The sequence below is a fragment of the Suillus bovinus genome, assembly GCF_016758785.1.
Source record: "Suillus bovinus strain UH-Sbo-P2 chromosome Unknown EDB93scaffold_29, whole genome shotgun sequence".
NCBI lineage: Eukaryota > Fungi > Basidiomycota > Agaricomycetes > Boletales > Suillaceae > Suillus > Suillus bovinus.
The window spans coordinates 775-22,624 of NW_024542085.1; the positions used below are offsets into that span (position 1 = coordinate 775).

The following is a 21,850-nucleotide window of genomic DNA, read 5'->3' on the forward strand; positions in this document are numbered from 1 at the left end:
GAAATATCATCACTACTACCTTTGCCTATTGACCTTTGGACTTTCTACATAGATAGAATAGATAAATACTCTGTAGTGACTCTTACTTACCTATTCAACTATAGCTGAGTCACTCTCAGACTCCTACCCATTGTGTGAGGAGATAGTCTACATCACCGTAGCCACCTTGCCAATAGAAGCACACAATTAAGTAATCATTTTAAGCAACAATTTTTGAGACTACTTGTCTACAGCAACTGGCATAACTTGTTGTGGTGCCAACTGTTGGCCTTATTTGTCCTCCACATGAAGGGCACATAAAACATACCCAAGATCCTAAGTGAACCTCCGAGCATACAAACAACAGGATCCTGTTCTGGTAAGTTAGAAACTCATTCTATCATTCATTATGTTTGTTCTACAGTATGACATCCCAAACAACATGACAATCCTGCTGCGTATGTGATGCAGAACCATGAGAAATCCCAAGCAGGAACATATTCACCCATGTCGCACACTTGGGTTCAGACAATTCCCAATTGGACTTAGTACAGGTAGAAGATCTGCAAAATTTGGGTACCTGCAGGTAGGAGACTCAAATTTGTGACAGTGTTATATTGACCATGATCTGTCATTATCGATGGACTATCTTTATAAAGTTCTACATGATACAATGTCTTAGATTCATTATGGTTATCAGCGCTGCATTGTTTTAATTCATAGATGGTGCAACTCATAAGTTGAGACTGGGAAGTGTTGTAAGTTGTAAATCTTCCCATTTCAGGTGCCTCTCCCAGTACACCAATGAGTGATTTCAAACTTGATGCATCACCAGCCAAGAGTACATGCAGCCATAAGTATCACCAACTCCCATGCTCGAGTCTCCTACCAAAAAATGACAAACAAAAGCTGATATCACAGATCTTTATGTCTGGAACAAAACAGATGATGAGATAGTATAAGTATTATCCCCTCTTCATTCAATCTCATTAACAAATTTACTGGCTTTTCAGATGCATCTAAACTCAATAGAATTCTGCTGCATATGACCATTTCAAGATATCCTTACACCATCACTTGAAAGCTGATGGCAGTCATGACTATCTTGAGTTCACACACCTGATATTATTATTTGTGGTCCTCAATAGCATCTGTCATTATATGTATGCACTGTATATGTACTATATAGGCATAGCTAATGAAAGGTTTCCAATTGGTCAGATTCGATGCTGGCTATAAAATTTTGAAAATTCAGCAAAACCTTACCCCAAACCATGATGCCAGAGTGGACATGTACAGCATGCACTACTGTGTTGTGCTTTGAAGAGGTCAATCAGAAGAAGGTTATTGGCAAGCACTGCAAGATATGCGTGCATCAGCAAAAGACTACTGGTACCTAGCTGGTTCCTGCCATCACAGGTACATTCTGCTGCCCTTTCCAATACTGTGGTTGTAGATTTGCAAACAAAATTGTCCGAGTGTGCAAGCACTATGCCAAGTCTGTCGAGTGTCCAGGGTCTGAGATAGGAGACACGCCTATGTCCATCTATGGTCCTGCTATTTCATGGTCATCATAGGAATTAGAGAAATTTGTAGAGACTTCATATCCAGTGGTATGTACAATCATTACTTTGTCGGAGTCTGATACTAATTTACGTAGGAGGGTCTAACTCCAATTGCATTGCCCAACAGTAGTTCTGTTATAGTAGACAATGACCCGCCGATCAAAGATCATCTACACTTCCTCAATACTATAGACTATTGCCCTCCAGTAGCTGATGTACCCATTGCAATGTCATTGTCATTGGCCTTGCCATCTACTAAACCCAATGCACCTAATATTCTGATGGTTGAAAGGGTTTTTACTGATTAGGCTGCCCCAGCCATCAGCTTCCCTACCCCGCTCATGCCCTTAGATAGTTTGGCATTCTTAGACAGCAGTCAGGGGGATCATGGCCCAGTGTGGGATGCAGCACCCCTGGATGATCCTATTTTTGTAGTCATTCAGAAGGTGGATAGTAAATGCAAGGAGACTGTGTCTAGCAGTCAGACAGTAAGTCATTACTATTTACATGTATTATGCTGATATCTGAAATTAGGATGAGAAGGGAGTGCAAAAGTGCATCAAACTCAATATAATACCTATGTATAGAGTACACTGTCCTAGGTGTAATATATATGTTGATGACAATAGCATATCACTCAGAGCTCATTTTAAAGAGAAGAAGGAGAAGAACAGCCCCAACCCAATGTCATGTCTACAGTTTCAGCTTTACTCCAGCATGGGGAAACCACAATATTTGTATCTATTGGGAAGAAGACTTAAGGTTTATATGCACATGTGTTACGACTTGGATGGTATCTGTTGGCGACGCTCAAACAGAGCTTGTGTCGTCAACGGTCTGTGGACGTCCTTGGGCTAGCCCAAGGTTAGGGGTCGTACTTGGCGGGTCTTCGGCAAGTACGATTTAACGCCTATGTCCAAATCGGGTAGCTTATGTCACGCGGGTGCGAGACGATAAGCTATATCGGCCTAGGCTTACGACACCCGAAGGTTAATCGTAAGGATCGTCGTTAATTAGAAGGACAGAAGTCCGACTAGTTAACAGGGGCTTTGCTCGTCAACGAAGTCGATGAGTAAATGTCGAGACTATAGGCTTATCCGCGAAGAGCAGATAAGAAGATAGAATATAGACTGCTGGCGAGGCAGAAGGATCACTCTGGTGAGAGTAGGAGGTCAAGAACCAAGTAGATTCAAGTTAGGGAATATAGTACATGGTAGCGAGTTTATATAGAGGACAGGGGACGTATTAGTGGATGATAACTCGTACTACCGGGAGAGGCAATCGGTAAAGGGTAAGACCATAATAGGAAGGCACGTTCGATCTAGGTGGAACGTGCTGGATAAGAAAGTGAGTCAAAGATCGGAATAAGAAGTGAAACGCGCAGGGGCACGATCGTGCAACTGCGGATCTAAGTATAAGTTGCATGTGCGACTGCGCACTGAGTCAAAGATCAAGAAAGGGAACAGGGCAAAGGGGATGCATCATGCATCGTGTCATAGGTTACCGTCCAGACGGTAAGGGCAAGGGGACTGTCCGCAGGATCAGTCAGGTGGTGAAACGGAGCACGGATATGCTTCGTCAGCGAAAGGGTCCGGCCAAATGTACTGGCTTTGCTGAAGCGACAGGTAGAGGGCGAAAGGGAATGCGAGGATGACAAGGATGACAAGGGTGAGGTCGGGGTAAGGGTATGATGCGAGGGCTGATACGAGGAGGATTAGGAGAAAAATGGTAGGGGCCCAAGCGTCTAGATGTTCTTGTAACAACATGTGGCAAATTTTCAGATTACAATCAGGATGCAATAGAGGAACACCTCAGCTCATTGGATCACACTAATACAATAGGGGTGGATAAGCATGGCAAAGATAGATCCAAGCCTTGTTGGACCAGGGCATAGTTATTAGTTAGACTTATTTGTGTATGTGCGGCTGGGGTTACACATATTGGACATTTGATGGTTAAACATTTTCTTAACAATTCGTTAAAAAATAGTATATACAAACAACATATTGAGATCAGGTCATACATTGGACACTGGTAGCAATGTATATCTGAGCTTTGGCTAGACTTCAGCTCTGTCATATAAAAGCCAAATATTTGCTTGAAGTACCATCAGTCCTAGGATGCTAAAGGCTAGGATGCAACTGCAATCAGTATTTCCTCCCACCATGCCCTATGAGCAGCAATGTTTCTAGCACACCCAATGTTATTATATGAGCACACTGATAGGCAATGTGGTACCACCAGAATATTCTCAATTATATCCACAGTGCACCAGTATAAGGTTGCAAATAAATATTTTAGAAAAGATTCAATCAGTATATGCTTTATTGTCTTGCTGAACATATAATATGATTACTTACTTTAGTTAGAACCTTTCCCTTTGAGATGACTTACTGAAATGGTGTGTGAATCATATCCTCACTTTTTCTCATTATGCTAAACTACTAGATATTAATGCTCTCAGGGATCAAATAGATTGGGTTTATACCCAGAAGTATGATGAGACAATACTGGGCCTCATTCGCAAGCATTTTCCTCCTCCAGTCATTCAATACTAACCAGTTTCCATATACTGGTCAATACACCAGCAAATGCAATACCATCTGCATCCTCCATCTCAACATCAGCACCTAAGAAAGCACATAAATCAACACAATATTCAAAATATAAAGCCTATGGGCACAATTGTATATTATCTCGCTATGTCTCAATATATGTTGCTGATCATTTTTTATCATGCAAAGCAACCAATTGGAACTGTCCAATATGGGCCCCAAAGTAGCCACATCAATCAAACAATGAAAATGAAGCCTCTCATCCTTGATTTTCTTCTAGTAACTTTGTCCTTATCCTACTATACTTTTTCTGGCAAAGGCTCCATCATCATCACTATTAATCACATATAAGATTGTCGCAAAAACACACTCACTCTCTGTAATTCCTTCTTTGTGTTACGATCCTATAACAATGAACCCAGCACACACAAGGTACCAGATTGCTAAGATCAAGTTAGAGAATACATGAAGTATCTACAGGTCTTATATATGAGTATTGAAGTGGAGCTACAATGTAAACGTCCAATAGGAATAATTGTAGAGAAGTCGTACAATAGAAGGTCATGGAATGTGGTGGAATGTTCTGTGATACATGAAGATGTGAAGTGGTGCATATGTGAAGGGTGAAGGTGTGAAATGGTGAAAGGTGTCAGTGTGAAAGGTGACACTGTGGCAAAGTGAAGTGGAGGGTAGGGAACCATAACACTTTGTATTGTATCAGCAATTCCATCCCAGCAGTAATCCAGTCACAAAATAAATAGTTAGCAGTCCTACATGCTTTGAATTTGTGTGGTTAGTATCTCCATATTTCCTGCTTGAGTTTCACTAGTGTTTTCACCATGTTAGGTAATGCATGTTTTATTGTGTAGTTTTGAAGATGAAACCCATGCTCAATCATAATGTGGCATGCTCAGTACAACTTGATCAGTGGTGATTCTTGAATAATATGCTGAATTGTCCCATTTGAGCCCTTGCCAGTAAAAATCACCTAGAAGAACAATTTAATTTTTTTTAGTTGACTGCTGTAATATGTTCCATGCTCACACTCACCTTCACATATAGAATGTTTCATTCAACAAGCCAGTTGACAGGACAAAACTTGAATGCTTGTCCTGTTGGGTTGCATAGCCAATTCAGATGTATTATCTGCCTAGTAAGATGTCACTTTTTATAAGTGTATAGCTTGACTGAACCAGAGAATATGTACTTTAGGTCCATTGTATATACATACCGCATGTAAATCATGAAGCATGTTGTAGAGACTCGCATCTCTACAGACACCTCCCTCTGAATTCTCCCACTTCTCTTACACATACCAGCTCTAATCCTTAGGATATGTTTTGCACATTGGTGCACATATAATTTCTATTGCAGGTTTTGCACGTGGCATCTCGCATTGTACACACACCCATCTGTCCATCCTTCTTATGTCCTTAGATGTCCATTGGTGCATTTTCCCACTATATTCTCATTTTGTTTAATTATTTTCCCTTGCTAACACATGGCTTTGTGTTACACATGCAGCCGAGACCCTATTACCTACTTTGTGTACTATTTTTAGCTTGTTCAGCTCATCACATCGGACCTGTGCACCTAGTGGCGCTTAACTATTTTACTTATACCATTCCTCTACTCTATATTTGGGGTTGATTTTTCACCCACTTTCTCTGCATACTTAGCTACAGAAGGGTTTTACTTGTTGTTGCAGTGACTATCTAAGTCTTGCATGCTAGTAGTCCGCCTTTCACTTTATCATCAGCCAACCTTAGTTGGGGTAATATCAGTTGTCTTGTCTTGTCTCTCTTTAGTCTTTATTGTTCCTTTGCACTTTGCTCTTGCTCGGGCACACTACTTTTGCATTGTGTATCTTGCACTTCACCTTTCACACTTGTGCATCCATATATTGTTTTTTGCATCGTTCTCACCTCGCGCTTCACACATTCCTTAGTCCTATTACCCTAGTAGTAGTTTTGTGTCCCTCTTTTTATAAGAGAGGTTTCCCTTGACTCAGACAGCTGCCCTTAGGTCAATATTTCACTCACACCTGGGACTATCTGTGTTTTCATGGCTTAGCACCAAATTTCCCTGCAGTTTAGATTCTTCATCTTCAGCATCATCTGACATGCATATTTGTGTTTTCCTATCAACTTGAACATGTAGATCCATGGCAATATTGAAGCCTCAACACAACCACTATCTTCTGAGTTTATTATATGATACAAGTCAACATACAGTAGTTCATCTGTATCCTCTATTGAACATGATTTGTGGATTGCATCCAGATGCTCCTTTGTCGACAGGTTGCCATAAATGAGGATAATGTGCTCTGACATGTCAACATTATGACATAAATTGAAACCAGCAGCTTAAGGCTCACTGATCTCCTCCTGCTTGAATAAACTATCTATTATATTGATGTTACTGTCAATTATGGATTGTTTTGTTTAAGAGAATCATAGATAGGATATCTGGCTGACCATGGTGCAGCTTTAGAAAATCAAAGTACTTTCTATGAAAAATGAGAATGTCTCAGACATGCCAAGCGAAGTTCTGCATGTGGGGTGACAGGTGCTGGCCTTATGCCTTCTTGTTGAAGGTACCCTCTTTATGGAAAATGTGTAGGTCCTTGAGTGTGAATTTTTCTGCCATAATGAAATTACTCACATCACTACTTTGTTCATGCAGCCTAACTGCTGCTGCACACCACAACTGTGTGGGATTCTTGACATCAAACAATGAAATTGCTGTTGCTGAGGTCAAGCTGATAAATGTTGATTGATGTTCAACAGTAGGCTGAGAGGTTTTGAAGTTGATATCAAAGTTATCATGTGTGAGTGCTATTTTTAATGTTCATATGAATTGTTTAATGTGGATACTAGCTTCAACTGACAGTGATGCTACTGCCTTTTCAATAGATGTGATGTTTACAGAAAGGCCAGTATGAGCGAGTAGGTTAATAACCTTTGCTGAAGTTCCTGTTGAATGGGCAAAGATGCATACACAAATGACTACTTTCTGTGGTATGTCTTGGTATTTTTTGCCTCCAAAGTGATGTTTAGTTTCTTACAATTAGCACCAGTGCTGCATTCTGTTTGCTGGTATTGTGCCAACACTTATGTGGCTTCTCTCTCTTTGCATCAAGCTCTTCATTATCACCCTGGTTCATAGTGTCATCATCACCTCCAATATCGCCTAAATCTTACTCCAGCTTCTTGTCTCCTTCTTCATGAAGTTCTCAGACAAGTTCTTCAACTTCAGCATCATTCAAATGTCGGCATTGTATGGAGTTTGCATCAAGAAGTGAAAATATGAGATAAAAGAGGTTTGGTATGATTTTTTTGATCTTCTGTGCCAGTGTTATCATGAAAGAGTCTTCTAGCTGTAATGATGTTGCTGTTGTAGTGAAGTGAAGGCCACTTCGCTGTAAAGAGTAAATCTCTGCTGGACTCAGCAGAAATAGTACTACCTAGACAACAATATTTAGGTAGATCTTTAGCACGACCTATACTGCTATACTTGTAGAGCAAGTGTGTTTGATCCTAAAGGGGTTGCTATATGGTATTAGTAGTATAAATGTGTCAGTAATGCAAATAATGAATGTCTGAAGCTATGAAACAATGTCTGAAAATAATCCAAAGACATCCAAGGGTACTTATCCAATGTTCAAAGCCAAAGTGCAATGTCCGAGATTTTCGGACTTTTGGACTTCATGAATATAGGTCAAAAACTATGTAACGAGTGTCAGGTTGCGAGTGGTGTGCACAAGTATAACAAGTGACGGAGTATGACAGTGAAGGAACAGTAATATTTCACAAATCAACTAAGAACTACAAGAATATTCTGAAAGTGACCCAGCTACAGGTGGATGGATAAATAAGAATCACTACAGAGTATTTATCTATCTATGTAGGAATCTGGAATACCATAGGCGAAGGTAGTAGTCCCACATTCGCTTCAATCAATAATCACTTAGGGGTTGACCTAGGGTCGCCGTGATGATCTTGAGTCGCTTACATACATGTTGATCTATTTGTTGTATGGCTCCCTTCCATGGTTAACTAGTGTCCATGAGAAGCTCTCTAGTTGTAGTTAATACCACCATTGAAATTCTATGCAATGGAATCCCTGTTGAGTTTCCAAGTATTCTCATCTACACACACTCTCTTACGTTCTCAGAAGACCCTGACTATGGGCATCTTCATTTGTTGCTTCACGGCCTTCGAGCCACATTGTCCACACCAGCTATGTGCTTGCTGGATTTCAGCCAGCCTGATGATCACATCATACATCCACCTCCAATCTCCCATGAACACTGGATGAACAAGGGGGTGTCCCCATGTTTGCTGGATGCAACACCTCTTTGCAGATCAACTCGTGTGTGAGTGATCTGTTTCATTCTCCTGTGATCTGAAGCTCAAGTGATTTCTAAGTTTGCACCCAACTACTTCAGCTCCACCCTGAAAAAAGACATTAGTTACTAGATCACGCTGTTGAATACTTGTATCTATCTGCACACAACCTGTACAAATGAACCTGATGTGGCCAAATATGTGTTGATGAATCATCAATCATCCAGATGCCCAATTCCCGACTCTCATGCAGTGCTTCTTATCTTTTTCACACTCATTTCCCTCCTTGCCTATCCTCGCAATATGTAAGTGTTATTCTTCTGCAGATCAGCCAGCCTGCCACAGAAACAAAATTGTCCTGGATATGTGTTTCTCAGGTCTGAGTCCTGACTCCCGACATCTACCTGAGATACCTCATTGACAGGCCAGCGGCCAGCCTATTGGATGATGCATGGGAACCTACCTTTCACAAACACCTGACTCCCATTTCACTAAAGATTCAAAATTCAATTAATCAGTTGTTGACTATGTGAATGAATGTAAGCTCAACTCATTAATGTGGTTGAAACACCTGCTTAGTGATACAAGCTGAAAACAGACAAAGCAAACCACCCGAGCTGACAACAATAGACCTCAGTACTGGGTATGAATCCTCACAAATATCTTACTAACACTCATCAAAGACACCAGCATATAGTAGAGGCTTGGTATTCATGAAGATATTCCCTACTGGATGGTGAATTGGGAACTTTTTATAAACATGCCATGTCCCTTTCGCTGGATGACATCGCTGTATTGCAATCTCGCTTCTGGACTTCAGCTGATTGACTCCAGGGATGCAGGTAAGCTTTACTTCACTTGATATATACTGATTGCGAGATTAAGTGCCCATCAGAATACATGTCTTATGGTGGTGGGCATTGGAGAAACCCCACTTACATGTTATGCTGCCTAGGACTACTCAAGTGAAGAAAATCTTATGGTATGTACCCTGGTCCCTGAGTGTATGTTCTGTTGTTCCCCTTGCGTCACATTATACTTATTGATGCTGTATTTAGACATGTTACTTTGTTTGTGTGACACATTGAAACTGTTGTCATTAGTTGACTCAGTACTGGAGTTTCCCCGTTATTTTCCCAGGACAAAGTTTTATAAAGACTGTCTTTGAATCTTCACCGTTACACTCACTTGAACATGCCTCCTTGCCAACAAGGGCAGAAGTCCCAGGTTGCCACCATGCCTACCCCTGCTGCTGTACCTCTAATTGTCCTCATTGCTGCTGCTGTTGCATTCAATGTAACTACACTTCAACACCCTCATAGACAATGACAACTGCCTCTGAGGTTCCGCGACAATAGCCCAGCTTGAGTTGGCACCAGTCATACAGCAGATGATGGAGAATATATTAGCATCGGCAACGTCTCTGGGGAAGAAGAGGACAACTTACCTGCACCTAGAGTCAGGGCTCCTCCAGTCACTGGCCCACTGCAGACAGCTACTAGTACCATTTACTCTACCCAAACTAATCCATTAGCCACGGGTATTCAAAGAATGCAGCCTAAAAGCACTACTGATATCTGTTACTTCTTTAGGCTAGATCCAGCTACTAATTGCAAGGTCTGCCAACCCTGTAAGTAAGTATTGTTTGTCATTCTTTCGCTCTTTCTTACATCCTTGTCCAGGGTGTTGCAAAAGGTGAACAGTTCACACAAAATCACCACATACAAGCACATGACTAGCACTTCTGCCCATTGTAAACACACTTTCTATTGCCATACCAACCTTTACATACAAGAGGCAGAGCGCCAGCACTGGCCTATTCTTGTAAAGTCAATCAAGGAGTGACTTAATGAAGGGTGGACTTTGGCAACCATCCATAAAAGACTTCAGGACCCTGCTTATGATATCAACTCACTTGGTCCCATCCCTAATCATAGATCTAATGATTCGCTAACCAGAATTGGCTTATCTCCAGATGATTACATACCAGATTTTAGCATTGATGAGATGCACCGTCAGTTAGTGAAGTTCATAGTTGCGGATGATCAGGCGAGTTGGTATCTACTTTCTATGTGCCTTGCTAATTGATTATCTGTAGGCAATAAACATGATTGAATGTGTGGAGTTTCAGCGCCTAATACATTTTCTGTGGAAGGATGTGAATGAGTCAGACATTCCTCACCATACAAAACTTCATGAATTGATCATTTTCGCATGACATGAGTATTTCCAGGTGTTAAAAAGTGATCTTGCAGTAAGTTTTTAGTTGTCAACACTGTCCTATCAAGTGTCTTATGTATTCTTACAGAGGGCGCAAGGCAAGATATCCTTTACATCTGACCTCTGGTTGGATCAGAAACTCTGCCCATTCATGGCACTCACTGCCCACCAAACCGCCAAGGAAGAGCAGACATCAGTGCTTGTCTTGAAGGCAGCTTTGATTGCTTTTTACCACATTCCAGGAAGCCATACTGGCAAATCTCTTGGTTCAATAATACTGCATCTCCTTGATCGTGCCAACATTGCAAAGGATGTTAGTGTTTAGCTGTACTATTTGACACACGCTGACTTTGTTTATCCTGGACACTTCACTTTGGACAATGTAGCAAATAATCAACATTAATGAAGGAGCTCTTCCGCTTACTCAAGGAATGCCAGATCAACTATGATCTGATCAAAAACAGAATTCCCTGTTTTCCACATGTGATCAACATATGCGTGAAACATATTGTCGATGACTACACCACGGCAGACTTTTCATGCGTGGAGGACGAATGGGATGTTTGTGATCAAACTATTAACAAGAAGGAATATATTGGCACTATCACTGGTAAAGCTCTCAAACAGGCCAAAAATGTTGTGCGCTCCATCTGTGCATCAAACCTACAATGTGCAAATTTCAGGGATACTATTGTGACAGGTAATGAAAAGCAATGGTTCCAAGGAAACAAAGGTGAGCCCATAAAGCTCCCTATAGTCGAACTGCTACTCGACGAACCAACATGCTGGGATTCAGTTTATGTCATGCTTAATTGTCTATGAAATCTATGTCAGGTGAGGCCTCATCTCACTAAACATCTGTCATGGACTAACAGTTACCCAGGCGGTTGATTTATTCTTTGAGTCTGCCACATCAGGAAACCTACAATTTTGCTGATGTTGCTGTTGCCTACTGAACTGTCTGATATCAGACATACAGGTAATGCAGTCATGCAGCAATTGCTGAAATCAGTGTCATGCCTAAAATCAGTGGTGAACAGCTCTACAGACACCCAGAGGTACTGTTTGTGTACAATTCAGGGTGCCAGTTTCTAAGAGATGTAATACATCAGATATGTAGTTTAGTTTGTATAACAGCCCCACAGCACATAACATAACATCAGGACATTGCAATGGTCAAAATATCAAAAATACAAAAAATCATATTCAAAGTAACTACTACATTGGCATCTATACTACTGACTAAGAGAGACACTAAAATAGACAAAAATGCGAAGATAGAGGCCAAAAAGAGGTTAGAGAAAGAAGAGACTTACTGAAAAGACTAAAGAATGCGAAAATAGATAGACTAGAAATGAGCAGGGAGTCAGTCTTCAGAGGAGAGGAGAGGAGAGGAGATAAGTGACTTACCAAAAGGACCAAAAATGCGAAAATATATAGGCTATAAGTGAACAGGGTCAGTCTTTAGAGGAGAGAATAGGAGAGGGGATAAGTGACTCACCAGGGCACCAATTCCAAAGTCCCATCCACACCAACACTCACATCAACACCAACATATCCCAACTTGAATATCCAGGAGCCTGGCCTAAGAGTAAGGGTGGGGAAAGAAAAGGATTGAAAGGAAAGAAAGAGAAGAAGACAAGAAGACTTGAATAATAGGGTTTGGGATAAAAATATTTTGGTAATTATTAGCAAGCTTTTTAGCCAGGTAGGTCTGGGGGAGTTATTAACTAGTGGATTATTAGCTGCTTTTTAGCCAATCACATGATGTTGATTTTTAGCAGGTGAAAAACTCGCTAATAATCCTAGCTAATTAGCCAATGCAAAAAACACTCATTCCCATACCTCCAGCCACTTGTCATCACTTCCATTGATATCCTCAGCCTCAGCCTTGCCCTTGCCCTTCCCTGTGCTGTCCACATTAGGCCACGATTCTGCCAACACTGCCAACAAACCATCCGCACTCAAATCTACCTCGGATTCAATGTCGAAGTCGGCATTTGTCACCATGGCTGCCACAGAACTTGTTTGAGCATGATCAATTGGGCTGGAGTGTGGAGGTTCCAAGCAGAAATATTGGTGAACACTTGGCAAAGCAGCCTGATGGGTGGAAGTGACGGACGGAATGGCAAACTTGACGAATGCAGAGATGGGAATGTCTGAGGCAGGGAAAAGAGTTACGGCCAGATATTCTGGAATCGAGTACATCTGCATGAATCCAACATCAGCGTGACCGTGATGCTCAATGTCGTCGTGAACCTCAATGGTATTCATAAGGGTGATCTTTTGGTGTGGGTGTGGTTGGTTGAAATGATTCGCAATGTTGAACGGCACGCACAGTGTGGCTCATACCTGGAAAATTTTAAAACCATTATCTATGGTAACTATTCGATCATATGTCAGTAGTAGAAGCTAGCCGGTCGTATTCCTGACCTGATCACTTGATATCTGAGGCACAGCCAGTTGTAGGGAGTTATTAGCATTATTAGCCTCGTGAATTTTGCGGCGAGATATTAGTGTGTTAATAGCTAGTTATTAACAGGCTAATTAGCATGTTGCTAATAAGCAGGGAGTTTTCTCCCAAACCCTATTGAACAATGTTAAAAGACTTGAACCATTGAACACATTTTTGATTATATAAGCTTTCCCACCTAATTTCAACCAACATCACATGACTGCTTAGATTATCAAAAATGCGAAATTTCACTACGTCCCTACAACACTATGGTACATCCACATTAGTGTAATAATGTAGTATATATATTGTATGCATATAATACAATACAATAGAGCTTATTTTAATATATATCTATCTAATATAACTATTCAAGAATCAGTATTGTACACCATCAGATAATGAACAAACATGTTAAATGTTGAGCTGATTGTAGTGTGTGGTGAGCGGGCATTTCCTAATTAGGCAATAGGGTGCTAGTGCAGACATCTGCACTTGTGCCTGACATACTATATATGGTGTCATTTGGTTTGCAAACTGTCATTCGTTGATTCTCAATTTAGACAACCTCAAATTTCTGGCAGTGGTAAGTCACTGAGATCTATTGAGTACTGAGTGATAGGAAATTGTATACACTGCAGAATTGTATATATGTACCTTCTGATAATCTAGAGGCTAGTCAAGCTAATATTGCTGAATGACTGACTAACTTTTTTTTTGAAAGTCTGATATCCCTGGATGTTCTGTAATTTTTTTGGTCTGATAATCTGATGTGTCTGCACAATTGATATGTGCTGATTGTTACTGATTGTTACTGATATCAGAAAAGCTGATGTTCTGAATGACTGTATAACTTTCTTTTGAAGTCTAACATCCCTGGATGTTGACGCATTAGCGCACGTGTTTCTGCGACTCGACCACGGCATGTCGGAGCTACAATGTTTGGCATTCAAACATCTCTATATATGTTCCATTTCCTGCTGTACTACTCTTCCCTCAGTCCATTGTATCACACTGAGGGTGAGTTTTATCTTTCTGTCTTGCTGTATCTATATTACTTACACTCATACTCAGGATACTGATACTAGTGTCTAGGTTCTTAAAGGTTATGAGCCCTGGCTCATTGTAATCAACAGCCGGAAACCTGCTAGACCAATCAGTGTTCAAACAACCTGATATGGACACTTGCGCCCTGAGCACGTACCTCCTATTTGACAGAACTTCCTCAAACATAGAACCATTGCCTCTTCGGGCAAAAGGCCTGAGCACACACATATATAACACAACAGAGACAATATTTCCCTCCGAGCTACCCTTAGCCTTAAACACCCATCATGCCGCCTCGTGCCCCTCATGCATGATCCAAAAGTTCTCAAGCCACACCTGCATTGGTACAAACCACCACAACCTCTGTAGCACAGCCATCGATCACAACTATACTCTTAGTCAAACTGACTTGAAAGAAATAGAGATTTTAGATCAAAGCAAGAATAACTGGGGATTATGGTCGGACAAAATGCAAAATTACCTTTTTCTTAAAGCATGGTGGCAGGTACATTCTCGGCCTGATTCCTCATCCGAACCCTGTCACTGACCCTTCCAGCGCCAGTCACTGGGACCTTAACAACCTCTGCATCATTGCAGTGCTTCGTACTCACTCCAGTCCTGAGGAACAAGAATTCCTTTGTCCTCATACAAACACTTACCTCGCTTGGGGGGCCCTTCGATCCTGCCACGAGAAAATAGGTCCCATTGCGCAAATTCTGATGATCCAACAGGCCCTAACCATGTGCTATCATCGGTCTGAACACCTCTCCACAACGCGCACTGAGATCAGTGATATGGTTAGATGCATATATGCTATAGGAATCCCTAAAGAAGACGACTTTACCACCATCATTATGCTCAATGCTATGAGTGACAAACTCCCTCATGTCAGAAACCATATTGCTGATGCCCTCTCCACCAGCACGTCTGCTGCCACCTATGGACCAGCAAACATTCGCTCATGCTTAGACATGGAACAACAGCTCCTTGACGCTGAGAAGAAAGGATCTGGCGATATTGCCATGGTTGCTAATAAGGGAAATCGTAGCCGAGAGGCCTGCCCGGGCAAAACCTGCACTGAATGTGGTACCCTCGGCCATTCGACTTGTTGTTCCACATGCAACAACTGGGGACATGTAGCTAAGGATTGTTTTGCCAAAGGGGGGGCTATGGAAGGCAAGTGTGATGAGGTTCCATCATGCAAATGCAATGCACATGAGGATAAGAACTCCACCAATACTAAACCTACCACCAAGTCTACTACAACCAGCAAACCTGGTGGATTGTGGTATGACACTGGCAGACGTGCTTACCTCCTCGATAGCGAAACTCACAAAGCCATATATGTCGCTAATATGCAGTCTTCTCCTACCCCCGAGCCTCCTTCCTCCACTCAGAAATTTGTGGGTCTCGCATATGACCCCCTTCCTTCTGCTCACATCCGAGAGCTTCCTGGCTCTGATGACAAAGAGTACAATGCTCTATTCATGGCTGTCAATGAGCTAAAGATGAGCATTGACTGGCGAACTCACACGAAGCATGTCGACTTCACCGGCATCACTTACAAGGCACCAAACCAGCACAAACACACTATTGTGGACCCATCTCTAACCCTTTTCTTTCTTGATAGTGGGGCCTCCATTCATATTAGTAACACTGAGTCCGACTTCTATTCTCTGTGCCCAGTTCCTCCCCGTGCTGTTCATGGCATTGGTGGATCATCCATTGCAGCTATTGGTATTGGGTCTATATGCCTTATCATTGCGAAGGGCATTCATTTGATGTTAGACCACGTTCTTTTCATTCCTACCGCCAGTGTGTTTGATCTCAGTGTCTGCCATTTGCGCTGCCCACTGCTGCATTGCATCGTTCGACGCCACATCCTGCTGGGTCCAGGGACAAAATGGTACCTGCATGCTTACAGGCTCTCTGACATCTTGTTGTCTATACACCTTATCCAGGGGACAACTCTCGGCGGATCATGCCCTCCTTGCTACACATCAACCAGACCTTCAATCCTGGCACCATTGCCTAGGACATGCTCATTATCGTGCTATCTACGATCTTGCACGTTCTGGCTATGCAACTGGTATGCCCATTAACCTATCTACTCAACCCTCCATTTGTGACGACTGCATTCTTGGAAAACAGACCAAGTCTAGCATTTCGAAGGTTAGAGTGGGGGTCCGTGCAGACAGACGGTTAGGCATAGTACACGTTGACTTGATGGAGCATCCCGATGTTGTATCCGCTGCAGGGAATAAGTACATAATGGACATCATAGATGATTTCTCTTCCTACTGTTGGGCCATCCCCCTCGCCTCCAAAAGTGACACTTTCAAATCACTTGTCACCTGGGAACGTGCACACGAACTTGAAACTGGTCTGAAGGTCAGGATTTACCGCTCAGATAACGGAGAACTCAAGTCTGATGCCATGCATGAATAACTCCTCACGTGTGGTACTCAACACCAGTTTACAGCACCGTATACATCTGCTCAAAATGGCAGGGTTGAACACCTCCACCATACGCTCATGGGATGTGCTCGTGCAATGCGCTCTGATTGCAAAGTTCCCCCCAATCATTGGGATGAATTTGTACTAACAGCATGTTACCTCTCCAACTGTACTCCTGTCATTTCACAATTAGGACATACTCCCTTTGAGAGTTGGTTTGGACGCAAACCAGACCTCTCTCACTTATGAGAGATAGGTTGTCGTGCATTTGTTAGTCGTGCATTTGTTTTTATCCAAAATCGCCACAATCCTAAGATCTACAACAGATCAATTGAATGTGGGCTTATTGGTTATTCCCTCGATTCCAAGGCATACCGGTATTATCATTGTGCCTCACATAAGGTTTTCATTTCATACAATGTGTCTTTCATTGAGTCTCACCAATCCAATGCTGTTCTACTACACCCTGGCGTATCAATCAGTTGGCAATCAGACTGACCCTGCGACCGACCCATTAGGGAAACCCCCATCTCGGTGCACATCGGTTGAAGATGACCCTGTCGACAATCTCTCCAACCAGGACAATGTTGCCGATCAGCTTCGTCAATCAACCCATACAATTATACCATCCAAACGACAATGTGCACTCGATGGTAAACCATATACCTCCGCAACACAATGAGCTGTCCTGGAATCCATGAAAGCCACAGAACGTCTGCAGGCCCTAAAGCCATCCATACCTTCTACTGCTGATGACATGGCTTTGTTCTCTGACCTCCTTGCAGCCATGCCAGATCATCTAGTGACAGAACACCCCGATGATCCTTCCACATATACTGAGGCAATGGCTTCACCCGACCCTGCTTCCTGGACCAAAGCACTCCAGGAGGAGTTCAATTCTCTGCAAGACCTTGGCGTATATAAGCTTGTACCACGCACATCTGTCCCAACAGGCCGAAAAATCATGAAAGGCCGACCTGTCTTCAAACTGAAAGGTGACCAAAATGGTCTTCCTGTTCATTTCAAAGCATGGTATGTATGTCGAGGATACTCAGCAGTCTGGGGTCAAGACTATACAAAAACTTCGGCACCCACTGCACGACTCGAATCCTTTTGTATCCTCGCTCATATAGGTGCCGCACTTGACTGGGAGATCGATCAGCTTGATATCAAGACAGCATTCCTCTACAGCTTACTTGATCCCGATGAGGTGTGTTACATGGAACAACCTGAAGGCTTTGTTGAGCCTGGAATGGAGGATCACGTCTGGGAGCTACAACGAGGGCTCTACGGCATGAAACAAGGTGGTCTTGTGTGGAATAGAACACTAAATGCTGCGATGCTTGCCTGGGGTTTTACACACCTGAAATGCAAACATTGTATGAATTACAGATGCACCGATTCCGGCACTCTCCTTGTTGTGATCCACATTGACAATTTCTTCACCATCAGCAGTACTAAAGATGCTATAACTGCATTCAAGGCTGAACTATGAACCAAATGGACGGTTTCTGACCTTGGGGATGCACACTTTTGCCTCGGAATTGCACTTGAATGCAACCATGCCTCTCATACCATCAAACTCTCTCAATGCGCTCTAATTGACAAGATTGTCAAGCAATTCAGACCTACAGATGCAGTCCCTGTCTCCACTCCCATGGAACCAGGTCTCCAGCTATCTCAAAAACACCACTCCCCAACCTCTGACGACGACCGTGCTCAGATGCCTTGTACACCTTACCAATCACTTGTCGGCTCACTGACGTATCTCACAATTGGAACCCACCCCGATATCGCCTATGCAGTACAACAGCTTTGCAAGTTCCTTGACAGTTCTGGTCAAGCACATTGGGAAGCTGCTAAACAAGTGGTCAGATACCTCAAGGGAACCTGGGAGACTTGCCTTGTTCTTGGAGGTGAACACACCACACGACTACTTGGATACACAGATAGTGACCTAGCAAGCTGTGTTGACACACAACGATCTGTAAGCGGGTACTGCTGCACCCTCGGTAGCTGGATTATCACATGGAGTGCAAGACAACAAAAGACTGTTTCTCTCTCGACCTGCAAAGCTGAATATGTCACTGCATCTGAGGCTGCCTGCAAAATCAAATGGCTGCATACCCTCCTCAGTGAACTCGAATTTCCCCAATTAGCTGCCACACCCCTGCTTTGTGATAACAATGGCAGCATTGTTTTATCTGAAGACTCATCATTTCACACACGTGTTAAACAAATTGATATCAAATACCATTCAATCTGTCAGCACGTCAAACAAGGTCGCCTAAAATTACACTACATCAAATCGAAAGACAATCTTGCCAACATATTCACAAAGGCACTCCCTCATAAAGACTTTGAACATCTTCGCAGCTGCTTGGGCCTCCAGTGAACTCATCGAGAAGGAGTCTACAACCGTGGATCAAGTCGAGAAGGAGTGTTGATGCATTAGCACATGTGTTTCTGTGACTCGACCACAGCATGTCGGAGCTACAATGTTTGGTGTTCAAACATCTCTATATATGTTCTATTTCCTGCCATACTACTCTTCCCTCAGTCCGTTGTATCAGACCGAGGGTGAGTTTTATCTTTCCGTCTCGCCGTACCTAGATTACTTACACTTGTACTCAGGATACTGATACTAGTGTCTAGGTTCTTAAACTGGACACTCTGTAATTTTGTTGGTCTAATAATCTGATATATCTGCACAACTGATGTGTGCTGATTGGTACTGATTGTTACTGATATCAGTAATACAGAGAAATCAGGACATTCAGCAGAATTGTAGGTTTCCTGATGCAATCAATGCTCCATATACAACAAAAAGTTGAGTCCAATAGAATGGCATTTCCTACAGGACTTTGAAGTAATTCTGGAAGTCAGAACCAATGTCTTCACAACCTATGTCGCATTTAACTATGTAATGTCAGCCCCCCCACAGAGCTCAGCAATCTATGTCAAGTGAGAGCACTCCCATATTAGGTAGTGCAGTTCCAGCTTTTAAAAGATTACTCGAGGATTGGAAGCAGTTTGTCGATGGCGCCCCACACTGTGCACCGCTTGTCAACATTGGTTTGACTTGGGTGGAGAAGTATGATGACCGGATGGCTTGCACGAATGCATATGTGTTACAAGAACATCTAGACGCTTGGGCCCCTACCATTTTTCTCCTAATCCTCCTCGTATCAGCCCTCGCGTCATACCCTTACCCCGACCTTACCCTTGTTATCCTCGTCATCCTCGCATTCCCTTTTGCCCTCTACCTGTCGCTTCAGCAAAGCCAGTACATCTGGCCGGGCCCTTTCGCTGACGAAGCATACCCGTGCTCCGTTTCACCACCTGACTGATCCTGTGGACAGTCCCTTTGCCCTTACCGTCCGGATAGTAACCTATGATCTGATGCACGACGCATCCCCTTTGCCCTTTTCCCTTTCTTGATCTTTGACTCGGTGCGCAGTCGCACATGCAACTTATACTTAGATCTGCAGCTGCACGATCGTGCCCCTGCATGTTTCACTTCTTATTCCGATCTTTGACTCATGTTCTTATCTAGCACGTTCTACCTCGACCGAACGTGCCTTCCTGTTATAGTCATACCCTTTAACGATTGCCTCTCCCGGTAGTACGAGTTATCACCCACTAATATGTCTCCTGTCCTCTATATAAACTCGCTACCATGTACTATATTCCCTAACTTGAATCTACTTGGTTCTTGACCTCCTACTCTCACCAGAGTGATCTTTCTGCCTCGCCAGCAGTCTATATTCTATCTTCTTATCTGCTCCTCGCGGATAAGCCTATAGTCTCGATCTTTACTCATCGACTTCGTTGACGAGCAAAGCCCCCGTTAACTAGTCGGACTTCTGTCCTTCTAAATTAACGACGATCCTTACGATTAACCTTCGGGTGTCGTAAGCCTAGGCCGATATAGCTTATCGTCTCGCACCCGCTTGACATAAGCTACCCAATTTGGACATAGGCGTCAAATCTTACTTGCCGAAGCCTCGCCAAGTAAGACCCCTAACCTTGGGCTAGCCCAAGGACGTCCTTGACCGTTGACGACACACGCTCTGTTTGAGCGTCGCCAACAGATACCATCCAAGTCGTAACAATATGCAGTTGCGATGTGTCAATCTCTCGTATTTTCATAAAAGTTGATGTCTTATAATTTATTTTATAGTTGTTGATCCTATGTGCCAAATGTCTTGGGCCATGGATCATTGGGATGAAAATTGAGTTAATTTAGCGAAGAAATTCATTCTCAAACTAGTACGTTTATTTAACTAATGACATCATGCACTCATATGTCCTGCAGATGCATACCAAGAGAGCACAAAGGACCCCTGATGTACCAGTTCCAACCCATCAAGTCTTGGGACTAGGGTCACGTATCTATGGACTTCCTGAGAGGAATGTACTGCCCAATTGCCACGATATTGTCCAGACAGTCGACCAGGAATTTGGGGCTTACAGCACAGCTAATATCAGCCCCGAGGGAACAAATGTACTCTTCTTCTGGCAGGTGAGAGTCTTATTCTCTCTTAAATTATATCTTTCATCATTGACCACGAGGTTTTGACAAGATGTCCAAGGCAACGTTCCCAACAGTATACGCCATCGCTATGGACTACCTCCCAATCCAGGCATCTGATGTTCCCTGTGAGCGGGTATTCTCATCAAGCAGCAAACCATATACAAAAAAACGCAACTCCATCAGCCCAGTCCTCATGGAGGCACTACAGATGGTGAAGTTCTCTGTAAAAAAGGAGCGACTCAATTTTACCAGAGATTGGGCAGCGTCACACTGGGCCATGGAAAGTGTGATGGTGTCTGACAATGGCTCTGGCAAGCTTTTGGCGCCTGTCTCCAGTGGAACTACGGGTGACAGTCGTGCATATGATGCTGTTCTCAAAGCCATTGCAGAGCATGAGTGTGATGATGTTGACGACCAGGTCACCATCTATGATACCTGATATCTCCTCGGTCTGAATGGATTTTTTCTTCATGTTTCTTAATTTTGTTTACCATCACATATCTTACAATTCTTTGTGTGCTATGTTTTTATATCTGATTTCAATTGTCACCTTAAATGCATCTGACAAGTCTCTTGGTCTAGGCTATCCAGATCTTCTTCAGTACCCTTCTGGGTGAGAACATCACATCCTCAGATTCTATTGAGTTCGAGTCATGCTGACCAGAGATGTTGCTCATCTGTTGACA

General features: G+C 42.8%; 3 protein-coding genes across 3 annotated transcripts; 2 read left to right on the forward strand and 1 right to left on the reverse strand.

Annotated features, from left to right (window-relative positions):
- Positions 1–9,684: 9,684 nt before the first annotated feature.
- EDB93DRAFT_1250525 (uncharacterized protein) lies at positions 9,685–10,993 on the forward strand (the record flags this gene model as incomplete). The annotated part of the gene is made up of 3 exons (XM_041453026.1): positions 9,685–9,744; positions 10,682–10,702; positions 10,757–10,993. The coding sequence occupies 3 exons, from the start codon at positions 9,685–9,687 to the stop codon at positions 10,991–10,993; spliced, it is 318 nt and encodes a 105-aa protein (XP_041307497.1).
- A 910-nt stretch (positions 10,994–11,903) lies between these two features.
- EDB93DRAFT_1104064 (uncharacterized protein) lies at positions 11,904–12,942 on the reverse strand (the record flags this gene model as incomplete). Its single annotated transcript, XM_041447382.1, has 5 exons — positions 11,904–11,922; positions 11,985–11,992; positions 12,079–12,109; positions 12,170–12,231; positions 12,514–12,942. 5 exons carry the CDS (start codon positions 12,940–12,942, stop codon positions 11,904–11,906), a joined length of 549 nt encoding a protein of 182 aa, XP_041307498.1.
- Positions 12,943–14,676: 1,734 nt separating this feature from the next.
- Positions 14,677–15,156, forward strand: EDB93DRAFT_1048794 (uncharacterized protein; the record flags this gene model as incomplete). Its single annotated transcript, XM_041444652.1, has 1 exon — positions 14,677–15,156. A coding segment is annotated over one exon (480 nt), but the record flags the coding sequence as incomplete, so codon positions are not given.
- Between the last annotated feature and the right edge of the window lie 6,694 nt (positions 15,157–21,850).